The sequence below is a fragment of the Aythya ferina genome (genome assembly GCF_964211825.1).
Source record: "Aythya ferina genome assembly, chromosome: 11".
Classification (NCBI taxonomy): Eukaryota; Metazoa; Chordata; class Aves; order Anseriformes; family Anatidae; genus Aythya; species Aythya ferina.
The window spans coordinates 90,550-115,987 of NC_140307.1; the positions used below are offsets into that span (position 1 = coordinate 90,550).

Below are 25,438 nucleotides of genomic sequence, written 5' to 3' on the forward strand. Positions count from 1 at the left end.
AACACGTCTGTCTTGCTGGGGGAGACTTATACAGATGCTCCAAAATATATCACCAGTCAGAGGAAGAGAAAGTTTTCTGGCTCTTAACCTGTACCATCTTTCAAATGACAGACAGAACTATTGAGCAAATTCTAGTTAGAACACATTTTTTCATGTTCCTTACTTTTCTGCTGCAACAGAAGTTACTTTCTGTGTCATACTAGCTAGATTGCCTAGGTCTTTGTGAGAACAAAGAAACTATGTTCACAATTCGTTTCTTGACTAATTACAAAATGCAAACTGAAACACTAGCATTATTTTTAAGTCTTGTAGGAGTCACTAACAGAAACATTACCTCACCTCTTTTTCTTCAATCTTGTTCTTTAAAACTTGCCTTTAGTCGCAATCTCAGTTTCAATAGTCATTAAAAATTCAAGTAAAAAAAATCAATTTATACAAAGGCATGAAAAGACATCTGTCAGGAAAGGAAACAAATAGGCAAACTGGTCTGTCTCATTCCTATTCTCCACATACAGCATATAGGATTGAATGTTTGCAAGAAAGATTTTGAGAATATTAACAATAAGACTTCACAGATTTGTTTTTAGTATTAGTTTTGTGGGTTTTTTTTCCTTTAATAGCAAATACATAGCATCTACTATCTTCTGATCATACTTTCATTTTGTATGAAGTAACACAGCATACTTTCACGCTTACTAAACATGAAGATGACATAAAAGCTACATACATGCTGGAGGCCAGGAATAAGTTCAACATTTTTTTCAACATATTAAGCAAAAAGTCAGAAAAAATAAGTTCAGTAGTAATCATTCCCCTCACCAAATATCCATTTATTTATTTATTTATTTATTTTTAAATCACCAGCAATTTCAGTCCTTCTTCTTCTTACCTCTTTGCTTCCTCCAGATGACAAAGGTATTCATACGCTACATTCTGGCGTCGTCTTTCATCCATTTCCTCTGCTGTTAATCTCTCATTATCCAAGACAGCTGCAAATAGTCAAAAACACATTGTCAGGTGGTTGAAGACTGAATGCAGCCAGACAGGCACACAAAAAAATCATATCCAACCCTTCCCCCAGGAACTCACCACACGTTTTATTTGATTCAGAAAAATGAGGGACCAAACACACCTGATCTTTGCAAGCAACAGAAGAGACCTTGTTTCCTTACCCTTCCTCCCTCATCACGTAAGTTTGATGTCTTCCCTCTGCCTGATTTCCCCATTTGATTCTGAGCCCGCTTTCTCCCCATCTTCCACTGAGCAAAGTCTTCTCTTTTCTTTCTTTCTTCTAGCTTTGCCTTCCTCTTTCTCAAAGGCACATCAGTGACCACGCATCTCTCCACCTATCTTCTGTTTTAGTACTCAAAGATTAAAGAAGGCTAACAGCATATTTTCACGTCATATAATCTCTTCTATATTGTCATACTTCATCTCTAAAAAGATGGAAATGCTCATGGACCCTTATCTGGAGGTGAACCTTTCAGATCCACAACCTGCATATCATCTTTTGATCAAGCTGAGGACCTACCTACGGGCATATGCCTAAATCTTTCAGATTCTATACATTCAAAGCCTTCGTGATATAGCCTGTCCTTTCCACTCTTACAACTAAGTACCTCATCCATGCTCTCATGAGGAGAAAAAAAAAAAGCACATTTTTTAGGTTTTACAGATCAACTTGACAAATAGGAAGTGTCTCATACCACAATTAATCAAAGACTAGCTTACACCTAAAATGCTTTAATAAAAACAAACAAAAACTGACGTGGTAGTAACCATAGCATTTGGGACCAAGCAAGACCTTGGTTGAAACTGCAAAGCAATTTCTCTCAGAAACCTGTCCGAAGTACCTCAGAAGCACCTTCCTGCTTCCATCAACCCCTCCCAAAGCTATAAAAACCTGCCCCAAGCCACAGAGTAACACCTAATACCACGGGAAAGTTCTCCCTCCTCCCGATTCCCCCTGCTCTGTCCTTCCTTCCGACAATACACCGAGTGCGGCGCGCCCCGCCCCGTTCGCGGGACTCTACCTGCTGCTGCCCTCCCCGCCCGCCCCAGGCCTCGCCGCGGCACGGTCGGCACCGCGCGGTCCGACCGGCCGTCGCTTACGCCATCTCCCATCCGCCTCACAGCCTCTTCCTCATCTTTACTCATTCTTGACGTGACAGCTTGCACAAGCAAGCGTACATTTCGGAACCCTTGAGCTAAAGCCTCCCTCTCTACTGTGAGCGCGTGTCCAAGGAAGTGAAGGCGTTCAACCTAAACGCTTCCGATCGCGTTTCGGACGGTACGTCAGGCACCTTTACCGGAACGAACAGGAAGGCAGACGGAAGGGTCCGCCACCGCGGCGGCTCGCCGCGCCCCTTCCCTGCCGAGACTCCGCCGCCGCCGCGCCCCGTCCCGTCCCACCAGAGGCGCCCCCGCCCTGCCGTGCTCCCCTCCCCGCGGCGGACATCTTGGGCGAGGCGCGGGACTCGCCCGCGGGAGGCGCGGGCACCCCCCGCTCCCCGACGGCAGGAGACCGCCCCAGCGCCGCGCGCCCAGCACCTTCTCCCAGCGCTCTGTAGCGCCCGGGGAAGAGACGGCGGCGAGACCCTCGGCGCCCGCCCCGTGGGAGGCGCGGCGGGCCGCGCCCAGGGGCCCTCGCACCCCGCCGGTAGGGCCCGCCGGCCAGCAGCAGAACCGAGACCCCACGCTCTCCCCGCGCCTGCGGCGCCGCAGCCTCCGCTCTCAGCACCGGTCCCCGGGAAGGCACGGGCTGCGCAAGCCGGGCTGGGCGTCGCCGGGTAGGATGTTACTTGGCGGCCCCGCCGATTCCCGGACCCGAGCCTGGGAGCCCCGGTACTCACAGCCATAATGCGGCCGGGATATGGCCAGCCCGTCCACCTCCTCCGCCGCCATGGCGCTGCGCTGGACCAGGGCCGGCCGGGACCAGGGCGCGGCCGTTCCTCTTCCTGCCGCACCGGGTGTGGCGGGGGCGGAGCCGCCGCACCGCGCTCGCTCCCTCTCTCCCCGCCCCGGCCGCCTCCGCCAGCCTCATCCGCTGCCGTGGCCGGGGTGAGAGCCTGCCCCGTCTCGGCCGCCGGCTCGCCCCTCCTGCCAGCCTTGTGGTTTCAGCCGGACTCAGCGACCGGCGCGGCCCAGTCCGCATCCTTCAGCCCTGCTGGGACTTCGGTCCGCCCACTCGCAGAGCACTGTGCTCCCGCGGGCCCCACCCTGCCTGCCTCGGGGTCCCCCTCACAGGGGACCAGACTTTGTCCCACTTGTAGCACCCTGAGATTTCCTGTCAGCCCCGCTGGCAACACTCAGCTAATCCCTGGCCTGCCAGCCCTGTTACATGGGATGCAGCCTAGGTCGAGCCAGCCAGCACTCCACAGCCACCAGGCCCAAAACTTCCAACCCTTACACACGCAGCACTGCCCTGCAAGCCCCAGTGGACAGATACACTGCAGCCAGATAAAAATCAGCCTTGACAGTTATCCCACCCCTCCCCCTTACATACACTCCACCAGGCCAGGCTTACGTAGACTCTCTTGTGTATCTGTGTGTTTGATCTATTGCCTCTCCTGTTGCTTGTCCTTTTTTTTTTTTTTTTAAATGTTGAATATTTACTAGTCAGCCTTACAAACAGCATTACAGAGATACCTATTTTTTCTTTTTTTTTTTTTTTGAAACTTTTTCAGTTTCAAAATTTCAGCTAGATTTTTTTTTTAAATAGTACTTGGCCTTAATGCCTAGTCATTAGTTCTTCCCTGAGGAAATGAAGAGCTCCAAAATTCAGTCCCTTATTTAAACTACTATTATATGTTCTTTTGAAGGTGTTTATTTGTCACTTCCTTTACAAGATAGATGTCTATAAATGGTGCTGGGAGAAAAAAAAAAAAAAAAAGATTTTTAGAAAACCTGAAGATTCTGAAGCTGCAATTCTATAGTCACTTCAAGACAACCTAGCTGCAGGCTATCACTGAAACATAAGGCATCTCTAACCTCCTCTGTCCTCCTCCAAACAGTATAGTATATACAATTATTCCACCCGCCTGTGCAAAGTATTGTAAGGCCTTGCATTCCAAGAAAGACTGGGAAATAATAGCCTATTCAAACAGTTTTCCACTGAAGAATTTTTCAGACATATCCTAATTTTTAGCAAAATAAAGGCTGAAGAGGGAGTAGGATCTGCTCTATGTTCCATTTAGCACTAAGAATTCTAAGTCATCACTTACTCTCTTTGTAGTACACATGGAGCCGGCCCAGATCGCTGAAATAAAAATAACATCTAGTGCCACACCACATCTTAGCAGCCTTCATTCTGATGAATCTTCTCATCTTCATTAGTCATTTTTTCTTAACATTATTTTTTGCACCTCATGTGTTTACAGACATATGTGACCTTTCCCTTTAGACCACATTCATTCAAGATACGTTTAAATCTTATCCTCTATACCTGTACTGAGGTTTAGGTCCGTATTCGTTTTTGTTGTCTTCTCTAATTACCCAGTTTAGCTACATTCTCTGTTCTTACAGGCCCAGAATGCCCTGCATGAATCTGACAGAATTGCCTCAAATGACCCAGTGTATGTTTTAAACACACATGCATGTGTGTTATATACACACACACACTTAATGTGCACGTGCGTATATATACACATAAAATGCATGTATACAGCCGGGAGCTGCCTGGCACACAGCTCTAGATGCACACAGTCTGCAGGACTCCTCATGGAAGACTGAGAGCAAGCAACAGACAAGGAGGAACCCTAACCCTGCCCAGTCCTGCTATAGTCAGGACATGCAGCTAACACACAGCCACAGGCTGATGAAATAGCAGAGGAGCACTTACTCTTTGTAGGAAGGTGAGCAATCTCTCCATTCACAGAAACCATCATGAAAACCTCTCCTTTTCCCTGTGACAGTGCAACATGGGCAAGCTGGCAAGAACACTTCTTGAACTGCAAACACTGTGTACTTGTTTCCAAGCACCAGGTACAATTTCTTTCACTTGAAGCATCTGTAAGGTCCAGGGAAGCCCCACAGCTACCTAGAGGAAGGAAAACATGGGGCGATTCAAAATTTATTTTGTCTGTGGCACAGACATCCTCCCCTTCTTTTATTTTTTAACACCTTTTAATGTTTTTTTTTTTTTTTTTTTTTTTTTGCCTGTACTTGTTCTCATGTAGCCTACCTACAAAGGCACTTTGAGAACCAATAAAGTAATTTAAGTCTTAACCAGCCCACTATATTTAGTGGAGCTCAAACCCGTACCTCTCACCATCAAACAAGAAATTCCAATGACAAAAAAGCTGCCATATCTCTATTTCAAATGCTTTCATAATTAATTCTAGCTTTACTTTTAGTATGACTCACTTCCAACAAATCACTAACTTTACCTTCCCAAAAATTAGCTTCCCCCCACCCACAACTGCAATAGGCAAACGTTCCCTCTGCAGAGGGAAATGTTACATCATTTCCTTCTGCCTTGTTCTCAAGAAAGACACCTGACAGTCGCACTTTTTGTGACAGAATGCTACTATAACCTTGATTTATGGGTATAGAAGACTATTATGTTCAGATTCAAGAGTTCCCTGTCAGATTAAATTAGTATGTATTTACATAAATAAAAGCACCATGTTATTAGCAATGTACAATATACCACTAAATTATATATTCGGCATTTACAGGCAAAGCATTCTAGGGTCAAATATTGAGCCATCACTCTCCACATATTTAACTATATATAATCTTACTATAACATGATTAGCTTTATAGTCAGTTAACAATCGTATTTCAATTTAGCGTTAATCATAAGCCGCCTGTTAGCACAGAACTTTGAGTCAGAAGCATGGGATTGAACCACAGCCTCTAACGAATACGGAAGGACTGTGACTGCTTTCAGCACCACAAGACTGAAGCTAACAGTGCTAACCCTCAAATACAGCTTCCTAAAAGCAGGAGTATCACGTAGTTTTCCTGGCACAACTGCACACTGTGACATTCATGTCAATGATGAACAATTGCCTAGCTAAACTCCAGTCTTTGTTCAGCCAATAGAAGCTTTGTCAATATAAAGAGAATGGTTTGATTGTATTGATACACAATAGAACAATACTGTTGGAGCTCCCAGTATACTGCAAATATAGCTATAGGAAAATAAATGCATACATGTCAGAGAGGGTATTAAGAGACAATTTTATTTAGATAGTTAGGCTACGTACTTGAACATTTTTCTTCCCTGTAGGAACATAACATGAGAACTTTCTCCTACAAAACAGAGCACACTACGACAAACTGATCACAAACCAAACACACTTGGACAGTAAAGTTATTTATCTGTTGCAAATAGTAAACATTATGCTTAACGCTACTTTCTACTGAATGAAGACATAATGAGTAAAAACGCACAGGAAGAAAAGCAATTCGGTTGTCCCTCAAGTTTCTTCTTCTCTAAGTTGAGGAAACCAAGTGACCTCAGCCGCTCCTCGCACATCTTCCTCTCCAGCCCCATCGCCACCTCTGTTGCCCACCTGCAGAGGCTAATATTTTTACGCCCTCCTTATGCTGTGACACCCACAACTGTACACAGTACTTGAGGTGAGACCAACATATAACAGGTAAGACCAAGGTCAAACTAAAGTGGATAGAACAATGCCACACATCCTAAGAAAACAATAAAGAAACTTGACAAGAAATGCCAAAAACAAAGACGAGAAAACAACCTAGAAGGTTGCGAGCTTGCTGCTGTTCTGGAAGGGCCCTTCTGGACCAACACTTGCCACCACAACCACCCGAGTCACTCAGCCGTCCTCCTGCGGCCACGCCAGAGCGCCCCAGGAGCGGAGAGGAGGGCACCGGACTAGCCCGGCCCGGCCAGCTGCTCCCGGGGACTCTTCCGGAAAGCCGGCGCGCTCGCCCATCCTCCCGTTACTTCCCGGGCCCGGCGGGGAGCCGCCCGCGGAGCGCGCCCTGCCACCGGGCCGCGCGAGGCCAGCGGCAACGTCCGCCGCTCCCCGGGGCCGAGGCGCCGCCCGCGACCCCTCCGGCGGCCGCGGCGCAGACGCGCCCTTCCCGGCAGCCCTCGCGCCCCTCCCGGCAGCCCGCGCGGCGGCGCGCAGCGGGATGATCCACGAGCTGCTGCTGGCGCTGAGCGGGTACCCGGGGGCGGCCTTCACCTGGAGCAAGCGCGGCGGCCTGCAGGTACGGCGGGACCCGGCCGGCCCGCCCCCGCCCCCGCGCCCGCCCTCCCGCCCGCCCTCATCGCTGTCATTCCCCGCAGGTGTCCCAGGAACTGCCGTTCTTGCACCCCAGCGAGACGAGCGTCCTGAACCGGCTCTGCCGCCTCGGCACCGACTACATCCGCTTCGCCGAGTTCGTGGAGCAGTACACCGGGCACGTACAGCAGCAGGTGGGGCCGCCTGGCCGCGGTTTTCCCGGGGCGGGGCGGGGCGGGGCGGGGCGGAGCAGAGCTGGGCGGGTGCCGCTGCGCCCGAACCGCGCCGGGCACGGATGCGCCGCGGCGCCGGCCGGCACTCGTCCCAGCGACCGTGCTGCCTCGAACGGGGCTCCGGGAGGCTCCGCGCGGTGAAAGTGAAGGAGGGTCCGCGACAACCCATGTGGAAAGGTGGACGGAATGTAAAAATCTCGGTCCTGGGGAAACATAACGCGCTAATTCGCGATCGCTGCAGATTCTCCAGGGTTTGTGGCGACCCTTGCGTGCATACACAGAAGAGCTAAATGAAACTCTGCTGTTTCTTCTCTGGGCGCTTTCTGGGGGGTTGAGGTGCATTTCAAGATGCTGCGATCATTGGATGCTGGTGTAAAGCTGCACAGAAATTCCATCACTCTTTAGGCCTGCACTGAGGGGCTGATGTTGATTTTATTGTTTGCTTTTAGGACCATCATGTATCTCAGCAAAACCAGGGTGGATTACATGGGATTTATTTGCGAGCTTTCTGCACAGGTCTTGATTCAGTATTGCAGCCATATCGACAGGCACTACTTGACCTTGAACAAGAGGTAAAGGAGAGAAAGTTGGAACAAGAGGCTGTCCTGCTGCTGACAGATTGTGAAAACTTGTCATTTCTGCAATTAATGGGCTATGTGGTAGGAGTTAAAGAGGCGACAAGATAGTTTTCTTTCCCCTTTAGGAATGGTTTCCAAATTATTCCTGTGAGGTGCCATTATAAATGACTGTTCATTCTAATAAGTAGTCAGTCCCTTTTTATATGCAGTTCAGTAGGTGCCTCAACAGCCTCAGAGCCCATTGCTGTCTCAGACTATTGTGACTTCTGTTTTCAGTTGTGAGGGTTCTGATTAAACCGTTGGTGGCTTTGTAGCTGTTACACCTTTGTACAGTCATTGTGCAGTGGTTTCATTAAAAGTTACAGCCTAAATGGGACATGACACAAAAAAGCCGGGGGGAGGAGGGGGGAAAGCTGTCGGAACTAAGGGTATGGAATATAGAATCAAACCTGCTTTTTTACTTATCTATAACTTATTTTAATTTTCATTAATTGCTTTGTTCTTACAGTTTTTGGCTGACCCGCATCTTTCCATCTCACATGTTAATTATTCCTTGGACCAGGTATGTCATGTTAATAAACATGTAGTATTCTTCGGTTACTCTTTCCGCTCTGTGATATGTCTAATGAGAACATGGGTGGGATAAACAAAGTTTATTCTTTCATGTCATGTCACTTCTCTTTAATGCCTCCAAATTTGTAGTCCCCTGATCATGTTTAGAGGATTACTTGCACTGTAACACATATCTTAGGTTTTTCACTTTTACCCTTGCATATTCCTTGCTGCTTGTGCTTAGTCTGAACTGCAGCTGGAATGCAGTAATTTAGTGCATCTTGATCCAGGCGAGGGAGTGTATTCTTTCCGGTGATTTTCAGGTCACAGAATGGTTTCCGATTTGTGGGGAAAGCATGATGATGGCTTGGTTAAATTACTGTAATCAGGTGCTGTCCGCACTTACCCAATCACAATTTCTCTCTCCCTTGCATAGCAAACTAATTCAACATTTTGTTCCTTGTTCTGCAGTTTCAGTTACTCTTCCCATCTGTAATGGTCGTGGTGGAACAGATCAAGACTCAGAAGGTACAGCAAAATTGTAGCTAGTCTCTCTTAACAAGTTTCTTCTTTAGCTGATAAAAGTATCTTCTGACCTCACACCACAATAGAATGCTAGGAAAGAATCTGGTTTCAGTAATGGGTGCCCCATTCCTAGTACTACTGTAAGTATTGAACGTTTCACAAATCCATTTAGACTCAATTTAACTCTCTTTTCTGTTTCATTATTAGTAAGATCTCTGACAGATATTCTAATCACAGCACATTTCAAAGTACAAGATGCTGCTAACTGGACTTTCTTCTTTTCTGAGCCTGTTTTCTCTCCCACCCTCACCAGAGTTTAATAAATAAAATAAAATAAAATAAAAGGTGGAGGCTAATGTTTTCAGAGTTACGAGATGCTTATTTTTTTTGTTAAGGGAATCTTTTGAGAAAAAACTTGGGTGTGCAGCCTCACACAGGCTCACAAAGGTCATCACCTCTTTTTTCACTATATAGAGTATGTTTCATCTCTTTCTGCCAGACTTGTGCAGAAAATGCTTTTTCTAAATGCTTTTTCTTTCTGCAGATTCATGGATGTCAGATATTGGAAACCGTCCACAAACATAGCTGTGGGGGGTTGCCTCCTGTTCGCAGTGCTCTTGAAAAGTATGTAGATGCAATAAAACTTCTTAAGTAGTAACTGGAGTTAGTGTCAGTGTGTTATCTTTCTTGTAAAAGCAGATAATACTTCTCAAAATAGGACTGCATGATCTAGAAATAGGAGTAGCATGCAAGGCAAATTGTCACAGTCCCCGTTACCTATCTAAAGCAGGTTAATGGCAGGAATTAAGGCTTTCTCCATACTTTCTATTTTTGGATATCTTACTGAGGTATCAGTGCTGAGGAAAGTTCAGATCCTATGTTTATTCTTCTTTTGAAATCTACGTGAAATGTTTTCGATGTAGCAGACCTATTACTCTTTTTTTCCATCCTTCAGGAAGATGTATTTCACTGGGTGGATGTTGCTATGTTTTTGTGTCTTTGGTGAGAAAGTCAGGCCATTGGCTCTTAAGGGATGATTCTTTTCAGTGTTCACGCTGAAATAGTAATAGAGTAGAAACAGCAGAACTGGGAAGCCACTGTATATTATATATATATACAGATATATATACAAATATAGATATATTTGCTGCTTTGTTTGTTTGGTTTTGTTTGTTTGTTTGTTTGTTTTTGAGTGATCAGTTCATCTTTCTCTGATTAAAAAAATTAAAAAAAAAAAAATCTGTGTTAGATATTTAACTAACTGGACTTACCAGAATGAGGTACATTGAGGTTTTGATTAGTGCATGCAGAAACTCACTGTCCTATTTCTCTTGATCTCAGGATTCTGGCTGTGTGTCATGGAGTCATGTATAAGCAGCTATCTGCCTGGATGCTACATGGATTGCTACTAGACCAACATGAAGAGTTCTTTATCAAACAGGGTCCGTCTTCTGGAAATGTCCTTGGCCAACCTGAAGATGATGATGATGACCTAGGAATTGGGGGACTTACAGGAAAACAGCTACGAGAGCTGCAGGACTTGGTAAGGCTGCAAGTCATGGCTTGGCACCTTTGTTCCGTAGGTAACTAAAGAGGAAACGTATTGCCTTGTTTCAGTGCAAACTATGCTGGACTCGTCATTATTGCGACCTGGTGTACTGGGTCTGGCAGAGATGCAGTTCACTTTCCCCACAAAACAGCACTGATATTACACCGGTGTTTTGGCAGTTGCTAAACAGTGCTAGCACAGCATCAACACTCTCTCCAGCCCCCTCAAAGCCAGGAGGCTGGGGGTGGGCAAGAGGTGTGGGGAGGAGACATTGCCAGGGCAGATGACCTAAACTGACCAAAGGCATATTCCATACCATATGACTTCACACTTGGCAATAAAAGCTGTGGAAGGGGAAGGAGAAGGGGGGTAGGGGGAGTCTTGTTAGGAAAACATCTGTCCTCCTGAAAAACTGCGATGCATATTGAGGCCCTATTTTACAAAACATGGCCAAACATTGCTTGATGACGGGATGTTAAGAATAATTGTTTTCTCTTCGTTTCAGTGTAACCTTTTTTTTCTTTCTTTTTTATTTTTATTATTTTTTATTCATTTATTTTTCTTTTCCCTCTTTTTTTCCCCTTAATTAAATTGTCCTTATCTCAACCTGTGTGCCTTTTTAATTCCTTCTTCCCCACTCTTCCTATTAGGAGGGGAGTGAGAGAGCAGTGTGGTGGAATTCAGCTGCCCATCAGGGTGAAACCACCACAGCTGGTAGGATGGCAGATCAACAGAATATTGTCATACGTTGCAGCTAGGCATAAAGAAGAGAGACATACTGGTGGGCATAGCTGGATAATCTGGAGGCAGAAAGCCGTATTGATAGAATCTGTGTAGACGCTGGTGTCAAGTAATTTCAAGTGTGGTACTCACCCTGCTCGACTCTTTTCTGATTCGTTAGTCAACTCTTTGATTTTCTCAACCTGGACATAGATGATAGCATGAACAATTGCAGGGGAAAGAGTGTAAGAAGCTTTGGTGTAGTTCGTTTGCACCCTTTCTGGTGGTAACTGGCTCAGGTACTTATTTTGCACAACCATTGGTGCAAATCAGAGTGGAAATGTTACTTAACAGGGTAATGCCATTGACACTACTGGGGAAAAAATTGCTAAGGAATAGTCAAGAGACTGCTAACATGTCCAGGGTGCTAAGTTAAGCAAGGGGACAGCCTGCCAGAATACTGGTGAAATGCATTAACTCCTCATGTAGATGGCATACCATTAAATTGCTCTTGTGCAAAGCAGATTTCCCAATGGAGTGATCTTCCACGCTTTATGCGTCTGAATATTTTTCACATCAGGTGCTAGTGAGGAACCACTCTGTAAATTCACATTCTCTAATTTACTGTGAGAAAACATTTAATGGGCATCAATGGTGTTAGTTTGTTGCATGTAACTCCAGCTGTGAATGCATAAAAGATTCATCCCCATTACAACCTGCCTTGCGTAATTATTAAGTGCCTTGTATAAACAGTCTTTGCTGAGGAAAGACTATACACAGTCATAAACAAGGAAAAACTTCAGAAGACGACAGAGAATCAGCCATTTTGCTGTATTGGATGTATGATCTATGTGAAAATTGGTAAGTCTTCTAGATCCCTGGTGGCAAATGTAGGCACATCAAGAAGATAACAAGAAAGCCTAACTAAATCTCTTGTTCAGTATTATTGACTATTGATGTTGGCTGTTCTGCTGTCACATAGTAAAATAATAAACCCTTGGTGCTGATGGGATAGACCAATTCAAAATTCTTGGGTATCTCCTCATCTAAAAGTGTCAGAAGAATCTTAAGAATTGCCAAGCTGTTAACGTCCATATGCAAACTCATACTGAACTCTCCTGTTAAAATGAAGAATTCATTCCCAAAACAAACGTTCTCAAAAATTTGGTACAATAGTGTTTTTTGATTATGGTCTAACGAACCTAATTCTCCAATAACAAGAAAACCAGATGAAATAATCCGTATTGCTATGATTGCTTCTCTGAAAGAAAATATAGCATCGCTACCTGGAGTTCTAATATTTACTTATACCTTCAGGAGGAAGTTAATAACATACTGTGTCTTTGAAAAACGTTTTGCAGGAAATAATTGAGAAAATTCATATACGTAAGCCTTCAGATCCTTAAGCTGTCTGTTCACTAGTGGAGGTATTTGTGTTTGTGCATCTGTACCACAAATGTTCTAGTTGTGCTAAAACATGGGAATAGGGATAAAGGAGGATTATTTTTGCTAATGCTAATTAGCATTGTTATGGCAGAGAAAAACTAATGTGATGCACTTGCAAGAATAATTCATTTTGCTGTTGTGGCATTATCCTTTGGGAGAGCCAATTTACTGCTGTTCAACAAAGGCTGCACTTCATTTTTCCCCACTACCCCCCTTTCTGATGAAAACATCTTCTGTAGAGAGATCTGCTAGTATGCCAGAAGTATCAAGAAGTTTACAGCCTTATTGAAATTAGGCAGACCAGATCTGCTACTTTTCTGGTTGCTTTTAATGTACTCTGTTTAATTTTCAAAAATTTTAAGCCTGTTTTTCTCAACCTTTTGTTTCTTTTGCCTCATGCTCTCACTTTTTTCCCTGGGGTCTCTGACAGCGCTTGATTGAGGAGGAGAACATGTTAGCTCCATCTCTAAAACAGTTTTCTCTGCGAGTGGAAATGCTGCCATCATACATTCCTGTGCGGGTTGCTGAGAAAATCTTGTTTGTAGGAGAATCTGTACAGATGTTTGAGAATCAAAATGTTAACCTGACCAGAAAAGGTGAGAAACCTCTTTCTTGTTTTCTTTGTTCACCTGTGAATGACTGACGAGTATCTTCCAAAATGTTTTATGAATGAATTCCTTAACAGTTGCTGATGATCAGCTGATACTCTTCAGAAAGTATGGATGTCTGTGCCAGGTCAGACCAGTGGTCTCAGCGTTCTGCTTCAAAGTGCTAGGGAAGGATGTAAGGAATGAATGAAAAAAAACACTCTCCAAACATCAGTTCCAAGTTCCCAGCAACAACTCACCATGTGCTTTACTCTGAGTAAATACAGATATCGTAAATGTCATGTTGCTTTTTCAGTTTGTATCCCTGTCCCTGAAGGGTGCAAACAGGCACAGGAGCACATCTGGCTCTGAGTATGTATGTTGCAGGATGTGTCAAAGACTCGTAGAATCATTAGCGTTGGAAAAGATTCTATGACTCTCTGATCGGCCAGAGGGTAGGAAGGCCCTGCACAGGGACCTGGACAGGCAGGATCGATGGGCAGAGGCCAATGGGATGAGTCTCAACACGGCGAAGTGCCAGATCCTGCAGTTTGGTCACAACAACCCCATGTAGCACTACAGGCTTGGGGCAAAGTGGCTGGAAAGCTGTGCAGAGGAAAAGGATTTGGGGACATTGGTCAAGCTCACCGGAACATGAGTCAGTAGTGTGCCCAGGTGGCCAAGAAAGCCAATGGCATCCTGACTTGCATCAGGAATAGTGCAGCCAGCAGGGCCAGGGAGGTGGAAGGGGTCTGCAATTTTCCAAATGGTATTCCTTAGTATTGTCCAAAACACTTTTCTTACTTGCACAGGCTCCATCCTAAAAAACCAGGAGGACACTTTTGCAGCGGAACTACACCGACTCAAGCAGCAACCACTCTTTAGTTTGGTGGACTTTGAATCTGTGGTTGACTGGATACGGAGCACTGTTGCTGAGGTAAGGATCCCAGGAAGGATAACTATACAGTCTGGGAAGCTTTAGAGTTTTGTGAATGACCAGAGGAAGGGAAGAACTTTACAATTAGTGATTAAACAGGAGCGTGGAGGCTGCAGGTAGCTTTCAGGTTCCTATGGGACTCAGAGTGTTGTGTTACTCCAAATTCTAATGATAAAAGGACACTAACAAGTACCAGTCATTTGCATGGAGAAAAGCAGGGAATTTGTACGTAACGGTTGTTTAACTCATGAAGACTTTTCATGCCATGCTTTTGACGTAACAGTTGGCCTTTTACTTAGACAAATGCTTTGCATTGGTGCTTTTTTTTTTAATTTGGAAAAATACCAAAAACTGGAGAAGGTGGGGAGCTTAGAAAAGTGAGAATATAACTAGGATGGGAATGAATTCATAAGACTTCACTTATTTTTTGACCTGAGGCTTCATGTTTTTTGCTGGTATGCATCAGCAGTGTTCTAATTAGTAGCATGGGTTGACTTCACAGTGTGTTCTTGTATTTTATATGGGTGCTTTTTTGTGTGAATCTAAAGTATTTTAAGACAGCTACTGATCTTAGTTAATGGGTTTAGATAAATCTGAGAAGTGGTTACTTGTGTTTTGTTTGTTTCTTCGCTAGCATCTTTGGAAACTGATGGTGGAGGAATCTGATTTACTAGGACAACTGAAGGTAATACCAATTCTAGCTTGTTCTTGCTAAAGCAGCTTAAAATTAGTGCTGTAGGTTTGTTGTTGTTGTTGTTGCTTTTTTATGGCTATTCCCCCAGTAAATTCTTTACCGTCTTAGGTTCTGCATTTTTTTATTTTAGGTAAAGCTATTTTCATTTTCCAGATCTCAAGAATGAGTGCGGTGATAGAACTTGGTCAGACAGAGTTAGAGGGTTTTGTGGTTTGCCTCTTGAAGCAAGGCCTTGTAAACCTTTTGGGCAGTGGATGAATTTCAGAGCTCTCCAGCTGTTTTGAAATGGCAGAAGTTGTCTAGTAATAAATGTTATCAGTTAGGACACCTAGTATTTGTTAGGTTTTTGATATGCTTATATACAAAAACTTATCTCCACAGATTATAAAAGACTTTTATCTTTTGGGAAGAGGTGAGCTGTTTCAGGCTTTCATTGACACTGCACAGCACATGTTAAAAACACCACCTACGGCTGTAACTGAACATGGTGAGTGCTGCTTATTCACGTACAAACTGTACTCTCTATGGTATAGCAGGCAGATGGTTAGCTATGTCCAATACAGAAGAGCTCCCCATCTTATCTTCTAAATGTCTTCATTAGCTTTGAAAGAGCAGCACTTTTGAATTAAATTGTCCCACAGAGAGAGTAAAGAAAACATCTTTTAGAAACTTTCAGATGGCAGGTTTCTCTCCATATCTGTGAGTGGAACTAAATGAAAAGGGTATAAATAGTGCATCGCTGTTGTCTTTTATGTCCCTGCATAAATAATGAATGAGTGCAAAATTAACACTAGCTGCAATGTCATGAGTATTTGGTATCTGTGCTCTCTCTGTCAGATGTCAATGTTGCATTTCAGCAGTCTGCTCATAAAGTACTGTTAGATGACGACAACCTTCTCCCTCTGCTTCACTTGACCATTGAGTATCATGGAAAGGAGCATAAAGGTACCTACTTGCATGTTCAGTAATGAGTAAAGAAGAAACATGATGATCGTGTTTTCAAGCCTATTAATTACCCTTCTTTGTAGTTAAAAAAAAAAAATAAAAATTAAATCTGTTCCCTTCACAGCCCTCCGTGATGGCCTAGCTTGCTTTTGCTCTTCTCATTCTGTTCTCTCCCCTTTTTGTCCTTCTGTGGGCTGCCTTGATGGAGAGGAAGACTTAATTCAGTACCATATTTGTTTTCAGATACTCCTCAGGCTCGTGAAGGGCCTACCCGAGAGTTATCTCCACGTGAAGCCCCTGCATCTGGCTGGGCAGCTCTGGGTCTTTCTTACAAAGTTCAGTGGCCGCTGCACATTCTCTTTACTCCTGCTGTTTTGGAGAAGTAAGTACTAGGTGTGGTCTTTGTCTATGTCTGTAGGCTCCCTGATCTCAGACACTCATTTTTTCCCCCTTCTCCTGAGAGAAAGGTAGATCTATAACACTGTAGCTTGCTCCCTGAAACTTAAAATTACTCTTTCCACTTAGTCATATTGAAGGTACAGTTGTTGCTAGTGACAGTAAGATCCTGGCAGATCTGTCAACAAAATAGATCTGTCAAACTTTGACAGCTTTTCTCTGCTTATGGTGAAATTACTTTTTAGGTTAATAACCAATACAAATAGAAACCTGTTACTCTGCGACGGGCCATTTCCTGATCTGCCCTATTGGCAAACAATCGCATCCCATTTCTTTTTCCAATCTTGCACTGTTATCTTCTCCAGTACCTGTACCCAAGGAAGAGTTCCCTCTTCAACAACTTTGTATTTTTTGAATGTAGGTACAATGTTGTGTTCAAATACCTGCTAAGCGTGCGACGGGTCCAGGCTGAGCTACAACACTGCTGGGCTCTCCAGATGCAACGCAAACACCTGAAATCTAACAGAACTGATGCCATCAAGTGGCGTCTGAGGGACCACATGGCTTTCCTTGTGGACAATCTTCAGTATTATCTGCAGGTCAGGATTATACAGAATATTAAACCCATATCAGTTAATCAGAAACTGGCAGAAACTCATGGTGGGAGCACTGAAGTCCTAAGCTAAAACTTATGAGTTCCCAGATTCAGTGCTACAATTATAGTTGTTTTTTTTTGGTTGTTTGAATCAGTAGAGTTTTTGAGTGTTAATGGAAATGCAAATGTTACGGCTCTCAAGTGCTACTAAGCATTTGTGAGAGGCCCCACTCATCCCTGAAGTTGCGTCATTAAGGTACCATCCTATCTTCTTCCCTTGCCCTGTTAACTGAGTTCTAATTTCAGTTTATTTTTATCTAAGAATTGAAAGAAGCTGTACTCTTGACCTTTTGAAGTTAAAAAGAGATGTTTCAAATCTAAACACTAGTTAGTAGCAGCATAATTTTGTGAGAATCAATTTAATAGCAACAACAGCTGAATTGAGGGGGCTCGACTTTCTAGATTCTACACTAACCTGGCTGAGCTGTTGCACTGCAGCCTTTGCCCTGAGCCTCCAGATAGCATCTCCCAGTGTTCCAATTCAGAAATGAAGATAAATACCTTTGTTTACGCATTAGCTGTACATTTTTTCACTAGTTAATCTTAAAGAAAGTGACCAATTTCTTTTCTACTTCGGTAATACTTAAGCATCTATTCCCCCTCCCTTATATTATTGTACTATTGTGGTATATAGGTCTCCATTCTGGGGGCAGAGAGAAGGTGATGCTCAGCCTCTTAATCTAGGAGTAGCAATAGGGAGAGTAAGTTTCTTAAATAAAACTTGTAGCTGGTCTGAGGTACTCCTTATTCCTCATAAAGGAAGATACTAATGAGATTTTTTTACATATCCATCAGGTGGATGTACTGGAATCTCAGTTCTCACAGCTTCTCCAACAGATAAATGCCACACGAGATTTTGAGAGTATTAGACTGGCTCATGATCATTTCTTAAGCAATCTGTTGGCTCAGTCTTTCATCCTCCTAAAGCCTGTAAGTAGATCTTCACTTCCTTTCTATGAGTTCTCCAATTGCCCCAAGAAGTAGCTTTGCAAACAGATCAGACAAACAGTCTCCTCAAAAAACAGATCAGTGGTAATCTCCTGCAGAGTATAGACTGCAATTCTAAGAATAAAGCAGGTATAAACTAGAAGAGATAAGTTAATTAAGATCACTTAAGTTACAGTTGGTGGGAGTGGTGAACAATTTGCCTTAACTTGAAAAACAAAAAATGTTGCTGTGTTTTTCTCATGGGCAATGGCATTGAAGAGGTACCAATTAGCATAGTGCTGGGAGCTGTACTCCTGAGGGACTCATAGAGAAATGCATTAGCTAGGGAAAAAAATCCCGTCTCAAACTTTAGGAGGATAAAATATTTGAGATGTTCCACAGTGGACTTCAAGAATGGTCTTGTATTGTTACTCTACTCAAAAGTATATTAAAATGTTGCTTCTGTTTTTATTAAATACGTAGCCTCACAGAAAACATCTAGAAAGATGGTTGGTGCCAATGAGACTCCGTGATATCCTGGGTCTTGTCTCTTTCATTATTTTGCTCAGTGTTTGAGGTGGTAACATACTACATTTTCCAGTCTGGAACTTACAAATATCCCAGTAGTCATGCATGTGAGGTGTTTAGGCTTTTTCTTAACATTCTTGAATGCAAATTACCTTGCCCAATTGACATAAGACATTCCGAGTTTAGCGAACAGTAGAACTAAGCCCTTGAACTATATCTCTTGCTGTTCTTTAGTCTTATTCTCAACCTTGAAGCTGCAGTGGTGGCCTGCTGGTTGGATAGGATAGCCAATGATCAACTTCTGGGCCTATGTTGATGGCTGGTAGACTGATGGCAATGACTGTTTCCCCAGTGACGTCTGCAAAATGTGGTTGTTTTGGGGGTATAGGACAAGGGGAGAAGATGTAGTGCATTGTGCAAGTCTTATTTCATTCAGGAAAAAGGCCTTAAAATGCTACAGCTGCTTTATCATCTTCCTTACTGATTGTTTAAAAACACGGTATTAGTAACATCTTAAGTTATGAACGCTGCAACTTCTTAGATACTAAAAATGTTCTCTGGGGCTGAGCTGCATTTAACTGCTGTCTTGTACTTCTTTTTCCATGCAGGTTTTCCACTGCTTAAATGAAATTCTAGATCTTTGTCATAGTTTTTGTTCTCTGGTGAGTCAGAATCTGGGCCCATTAGATGAGCGGGGAGCTGCACAACTCAGTATTCTGGTGAAGGTGAATCTATATTTATATGTACGTGTTTGTCTCCCATGCAAACATCTGGCAAATAGTCATCTTGGCTTTAAACTTACTTTTGTTCTACAGCCGTTAAGCTGAGATGAGACTTTCTGAATGAGTGCAACAACTTTAATTAATCAATAACTCCTGGGTAGAAAAACTACATATGCACAGAAGGGAAGAATGTGGGCAGTTATGCAGAAATCACTCTATTGAGTAGAAAGGAGGTGTACATCAGATTGTACCTTTCTCCCTCCTTTTGGATACCCAACACCTAATAATTCTTGTGGCTGACAACTTACCTTATAGTGGACTGCAAGCATCAGTTCTTCTGCAGTGATTCTCTTCTTCAGGCTGTTAAATGTTTAGGCAGGACAAAGAGCCTTCCTCAGCATGCCTTGAAATGACTTCCTGTAATTTGTAGGGATTCAGTCGTCAGTCATCGCTGCTCTTCAAGATTCTCTCTAGTGTTCGAAACCACCAGATAAACTCTGACCTAGCTCAACTGCTACTACGCTTGGATTATAACAAATACTACACCCAGGCCGGAGGAACCTTGGGCAGGTAGGAGTATTTTCAGGAGTGCTCACAGCATTATTATGAGACACCTGAAACACAAAGTGATCTAAATGATCATTAAGATATTTTTATCAGTTAAGCTATAATTATTAGAAACAAAACATTGCTAATACCCATGACAGAAAAGTAACAGAGCCAAAACGATTTAACTTACAGTTTCCATGTGCTTTTTTCACCCTGCAGAATTTTACCTGCTATTTAATGTTGGCTGAAAAATGGTGATGTGGGTTGTTGGTAGAGGGAGCTCCTTTCAATGTAGCTAATACAGTATCCTTCTCTTGCAGTTTTGGAGTTTGAACACCAAGACCTTTTCTTCAGACTGTGATCAACAGCATGACAAGCAGTGATGCCTCTGGTGCTCTTGGAATTTTTTCCTTGTAGTTGGTACTTGCCTGATGAGCCACTGTTTAAGTGGCACTTCCTGCCAATTCTGTACAGTTGCCTATTGAGTGCAGAAAGCTTTTTCTTTTACTCTGAACTAGTAGAACCATGCTTTCTGCAGCTCAGCATCTACTCATAAATGCTTCTAGGGAGGCAGTCTGTGCTTCTTCTGAAAGTGGAGAAAAAACAAGAATTATGATGTCAGAATTGCAATATCTTAACTGGAGCTGGGCTATGATCCGTTGCAAGCTGGAATAGGGAGGAAGTAGTCTGTTCTCAACTATGACTGAAGTTTTGTCTGTCTTCAGAACTTTCACTTGTGCAATAAACTGACTTACAGGAGACAGTGTCTGCTAATCAAATACATACTTCTCTGTACGCGAAACAACTGCAATAGCAATTTGAGGTAAATTGGGAGGATTGAAGGAATGGATTTTACTAATTTCCCTCAGCCCTCAGCTGAGTGAGGCACATAAATCCAAATAAAACAGGAGATCCAGTAGCTACCACAAGAGATTGAACATTTATTTCATGATAAAAGTTCAGCAGATAAAACTATATACAGTAATCCATGCACACTGTCCAATTACACAAACATTTAAAATCTGATTAAAACAAGTCTGCACAACAATGGAACAGGAGGGCAATGCTTCAGTTTAGTCAGGGACATAGTCATGTTTATATTTCGGATGCTTGTTGTAGCCTACTCTCTCCCCAGAAATAAGGCTCTGGATCACCCACTCCTGCGAGACAACAGGCAGATGTAATGCTTCTGCACACTTCAAGACAACAGCTGGGCAGGAAAAATCAGTCACCACCACATCATAAACACCCAAAGCAATATCTGCACAGGAGGAAAGAGGCATCGGTCAGGTTAAATAAAAGAAAAAGGATCTTTTAGCAGCAGATCAGTGTGTTTCACTACTATGGATTTCTCTACCACCCAATCTCTCTCATTCCTAGCCCATGAATTCTCTTTGTTAGAAGACATGCTCTCTAGCAACTCTGACCTTGCAGGTACATTTGCTCTAGTCCAGATAGAAATTAACAGAAAACTAGTAGCCAAGATTACTGACAGGAGTAGATAACTACAAGTCCTGACTGGAGGCTGCATTTACTAGGGCCTACATCCCGTATGGAGAAAAGACAGTTGGGTATGTACACAGGAATTCAGAAGGATATGGAAACTCAATTTTAGTGGCCTGGAGAAGGCCCAGGAGCGACTCTTGACTAAGTTTGCCCTTTTAATATAAGCTGGAGGCTGATGGTTTGTATCCTGAATCGCTGCAGCATATCTTTTCACTGGAAGGTAGATCTAGATGCAAGCTTCTACATCACATTCAAGCAGCGAGCTAGTGTCAGCATTTTGCCTTCTTTTATAGACATCATTGCAAGCCATCATAAAGGTTTTAAAACCATACTAGAGACCACAGTGGCAAAGAATTCCCAACTACTAGGCCTGAGAAAGCTGATGAATACCTTTGTTGTGAGCATTTGAATAATGCTGTCTAACAGATGTTGCTCCCCCTGTCATAAGGATTTCAGACCACAGATCCAGGAAGTTCTGCTGCTGGTCTGATACCAGGAGAACCTTCAGGTTATGAAATGGATTTTCTCGTGGGTGCCTGTGGAAGAAAGGGAATTGCAGATTGCTACAAATACCTGATAATCTGAGCTTTTATTTGAAGACCGTTATCTACTTCCCCTTGTCACCTTACTGGCTCCCATATTAGTTCTTTGAGTATCTTGTATACAGTGACCTGCCCTCTTACCACCACCCCAAAACACCTGGAACAATTCTCTATTTATAGGTAATAAAAACAGAGCTAGACCACACTGGCAATGTGCATGGCAGCCTAAATTCAGAGTTAGGCTAGCCTACTCCTTGATCCTGAATCACCTTTCCTGTGCATGTCCAAAACATCTCCACTTTGACAGGGCTGAGCAAGATGATATCAGTCTCCTGCCCAAAAGCCTACGGGGATTTGAAAACTGCTTTTGTCTGTTCCTCACCTTACCTGAGAAGTTTGACCTGACATCTGTTCTCTTCGAACAGACCTTCCGGATTAAATTCCACAGAAAATACAGAACCTGACTTCAAAATGTGCCAGCTCTCCTTTGTCCATTTCTGAGCAATTAGAGAGGTCAGCCAAGTGTGTGGGAAATCTTGCCCGATTCTTCCTTAAGAGGAGACTGAAATCTTTCTTCCCAGGAGACTTTTTTGTGTATATGGCAGCCACCTTGGCATTAGAGGTAAATCTAAGGAAAGAGGTGGAAATGCTGTTTCTATCTGGAAGGGAAAACAGGGGGAGCAGTACTAGGGACACCTTCAGAACCTGCAGTATTCAAGAGCCTCCCAAGCATAATGCTTCTCTCTCCTTACTTAAATCCTCAGCCTGTGCACTCAGATCACGGTTATTACTTATGGCACTTACCATTCTAGCAGTTTTTGCTCCTGGAGGCTATAACCAGCTGGCAAAAGGTAATTCCGGTAATTTTGAAGCTGGTTAGCATGACAGCTATCATGGACCCAGATATGAGACACACAAGGGATTCCTCTGGCAAGGCACAGCAAGTATTTCCGAGTTCGACAGTGCTGGTCCGCAATTAAAAGACACTGATACGCTGCATTACACTTCAGGTAAGATAAAAAAGACATGTAAACTGGAGACAAAGTGCTTAGAAAAAAAAAATCTGTTGAAGTTATCTTGCTGCTAAACACTAAGGAAGAAAACAATCAAAACTCTGCTTTCACAGCTATATTATGAGAAAAGCGAATTAGATAAACAGATTCTGAGATCAGAAGTACCTATAATAACCACCTATTCAAAGCTATGGCTATGCAGTACAGGCAAAAACTACCTGGTAAAATTTGTATAACTGCCTGCCGCTTCAGATAAAGGAGGAAATTCATCATTTAAATTGTTACTCTAAGTCAGTAGAGAAGACTACATCTTCAGGCAAAATGCTCCAAGAACAGTTTACCTTTTTTATTAAAAATCTGAACCTTATTTTCTGACTTGAGAAAAAGTATGTGTATAATAAAAAAAAAAAAAAAAAAAAACTACCATCTGCCTCAAAGTCTGCACAATGTTGTTCTGGCTTTGTCTGCTATTTTATGTTCTCTACATAAAACTACAGGAAAAGACTTGTTCTGGAAGCCATCATTACTTGTAATTTCATCATCACTACATCATACAAAGCTTCGATACAGGTGTGCCCACATTATTCGTGCCTACATGTTTCACATATTATCTAATCTGACCCATGTGCATACCAGATCCCTCTTCACAAAGAGGTTTGCTGCCTCCACAGGGCTTCAGGGATGCTACTACGAAGTGTCTGAGCATAATACAACCTTCAGACTATTACCCTCTCCTTTTTCAAGTGGGTACCAAAAACATAGCAACAGGAAGTCTAAGGTCTATCAGGAGGGACTTCAGGGTGCTGGGGAGAAAACTAAAGGACTCAGGAGCACAGATCATGTTTTCCTCAATCTTCCCATAATAACAGGGAAAGATTGGAAAAGAAAGTAAGTCCAGGTCATCAATGCTTGGCTCCAAGACTGGTGCCTCTGCAAGAATTTTGGGATTTATAATCACAGAAGAGTCTTCAAGAACAGAGGTTTGCTGGGGCCTGATGAGACCCACCTGTCTTGTTGAGGGAAATGTTTCTTGGCCTATAGCCTAGTGAGACGGATTGAGAGGGCTTTGAACTAGGATCAGTGCAGGAGGCGAATACCATTAGGAGCACTGAGGTTAAGCCAATGGATGGTGCAGCACTGTCTCCTGGTGGCAAGGCTAACAGGAGCATCTATGCTGCTCCAGGGAGCACTGTGGGTTCAGGAGCACGTCTGATACACTTGTATACCAATGCAAGCAGTATGAAGAACAAACGGGACAAGCTGGAAGCTTCTGTCCTGTCCCAGAGCTATAATATATCTGGTATTAGTGAGATTTGGCAGGACAAGACCCACAGCTGGAGTGCTGGGATGGAGGGCTATCAGAAGTTCAAGAAGGATATGCAGGACAGGTGAGGTGGAGGTGTTCTGCTGTATGTCAGGGAGAGATGAGACTATATGGCCATTGCCGTTGGGGATGATGCCATAGAGAGCCTCTGAATGAGGATTAAGGAGACAGATATCAAAGACACCGTTGTGGGTGTCTACTATCGACCACCTACCCAGGACAATGGCACAGATGAACTACTCTATAGGCAATTTGGGGAAATTTCTGGATCAGTTACCCTCATCCTTATGGGACACTCCAATTTCCTAGGCATAAACTGGCTATATCATACCACCACAGCAAGCAAGTCTGGAAAATTCCTAAAGCATCTTGAAGGTAACTTCCTGTCACAAGTACTGAGGTTGCCAACTCAGAAAATCGCACTCCTAGATCTGTTTGAAATTAGAGATCTTCTCATATATAAGCTAGCTGTTGACTAACTAATCATTCTTCAGATGGGAGGGAATACTTTCAGCTGATTCTTGAGGCCTGGTTAGATTCTGACAGAATTGTTTTTCATCATACAAGTAGTTTACCAGTTGTAAGTCCGTTGCTTTTCAGTTTCAACTGCTCTGTCTCCCATACCATATTGTAACAGGAGCTATTCTGCGCATCCCATTTTACTTGACTCCTATTTAGACTATGCAACATTTCTCAGGGAGACAACACTGAAAAATGCTGAACTGTCTCTAGTTGCCCAAATCCTCCAGGAAATGCCCTAGAATTATTACCAATAAATTACAACACACTGTATTACATGAGAAGTATAAGTTACTCTTTCCTATGAGAACTATGCTTAATTTACTCATAATTTACCTGCCATTCATCAGAAGTACCAAAAGAGAGGAAGATGAAAAAAGGGGAGATGGCTCTATAGGAGCCTTCCTGTACATCCAGTTCATCTCTTCAGCTTACTTTTACAAAGCCAAACACTGACACGCAAGAAACACTTGTATGTATGGAGAAGCGTAAACGATGCTTAGCTTCCCCACCATCTATTCTTGCCTAAAAGAATTCAGTTTTTCAACATTCTACTGAAAAACATTGTAGACGGTGCTGCTTTTCAGGAGGGACTCAACAGGCTGGAAAAATGGCCTGACAGGAATCTCATTAAATTTGACAAAGGGAAATGTTAAGTGCCACACCCAGGTAGGAGTAACTCCATCATCAGTATGTGCTGGGAACTGACCAAGTGAAAAGTAGCTTTGCAGAGAAGGACCTGGGGTTCTGGTGGAAGACAAGATGAATATGAGCTAGCAGAGTGTC

At 43.3% G+C, this 25,438-nt stretch overlaps 3 protein-coding genes across 8 annotated transcripts in view; 1 reads left to right on the plus strand and 2 right to left on the minus strand.

Moving 5' to 3' along the window:
* Positions 1 to 6,836, minus strand: part of IQGAP1 (IQ motif containing GTPase activating protein 1) — a 63,451-nt gene extending 56,615 nt beyond the window's left edge. The window contains exons 1-3 of one of the 2 annotated variants that reach the window (XM_084532817.1): positions 6,714 to 6,836; positions 4,841 to 5,038; positions 890 to 989 (exon numbers count right to left, since the gene is read on the minus strand). In XM_084532817.1, the coding sequence (XP_084388943.1) occupies positions 890 to 989; positions 4,841 to 4,886 (146 nt within the window). In that variant the 5' untranslated portion in view covers positions 4,887 to 5,038; positions 6,714 to 6,836. Of the gene's footprint in view, positions 1 to 889; positions 990 to 2,852; positions 2,992 to 4,840; positions 5,039 to 6,713 lie in introns of those variants that run through there. The other variant, XM_084532816.1, reaches the window with a different exon arrangement.
* A 144-nt stretch (positions 6,837 to 6,980) lies between these two features.
* TUBGCP4 (tubulin gamma complex component 4) lies at positions 6,981 to 20,507 on the plus strand. Its single transcript, XM_084532818.1, has 18 exons — positions 6,981 to 7,191; positions 7,271 to 7,399; positions 7,888 to 8,010; positions 8,525 to 8,578; positions 9,040 to 9,096; positions 9,638 to 9,717; positions 10,435 to 10,636; positions 13,239 to 13,404; positions 14,208 to 14,332; positions 14,967 to 15,017; positions 15,408 to 15,513; positions 15,864 to 15,971; positions 16,215 to 16,353; positions 16,789 to 16,966; positions 17,818 to 17,952; positions 19,086 to 19,202; positions 19,630 to 19,769; positions 20,069 to 20,507. Exons 1-18 carry the CDS (start codon positions 7,114 to 7,116, stop codon positions 20,079 to 20,081), a joined length of 2,001 nt encoding a protein of 666 aa, XP_084388944.1. The 5' UTR covers positions 6,981 to 7,113; the 3' UTR covers positions 20,082 to 20,507.
* Positions 20,508 to 20,665: 158 nt separating this feature from the next.
* TP53BP1 (tumor protein p53 binding protein 1) overlaps positions 20,666 to 25,438 on the minus strand; it is a 38,813-nt gene continuing 34,040 nt past the window's right edge. For 4 of the 5 annotated variants that reach the window (XM_084532814.1, XM_084532812.1, XM_084532813.1 and 1 more), the window contains exons 24-26: positions 22,601 to 22,800; positions 21,645 to 21,790; positions 20,666 to 21,009 (exon numbers count right to left, since the gene is read on the minus strand). In XM_084532814.1, coding sequence (XP_084388940.1) covers positions 20,822 to 21,009; positions 21,645 to 21,790; positions 22,601 to 22,800 — 534 coding nt within the window. In that variant the 3' untranslated portion in view covers positions 20,666 to 20,821. Of the gene's footprint in view, positions 21,010 to 21,644; positions 21,791 to 22,205; positions 22,425 to 22,600; positions 22,801 to 25,438 lie in introns of those variants that run through there. The other variant, XM_084532815.1, reaches the window with a different exon arrangement.

Excerpts from the sequence above, each read along its gene's own strand:
- TUBGCP4 (XM_084532818.1), top strand. The coding sequence starts at position 7,114 with ATGATCCACGAGCTGCTGCTGGCGCTGAGCGGGTACCCGGGGGCGGCC. Across the intron at positions 15,514-15,863 it reads TACGGCTGTAACTGAACATG|ATGTCAATGTTGCATTTCAG; the intron begins GTGAGTGCTGCT and ends TCTCTCTGTCAG. Across the intron at positions 19,203-19,629 it reads AACTCAGTATTCTGGTGAAG|GGATTCAGTCGTCAGTCATC; the intron begins GTGAATCTATAT and ends TGTAATTTGTAG.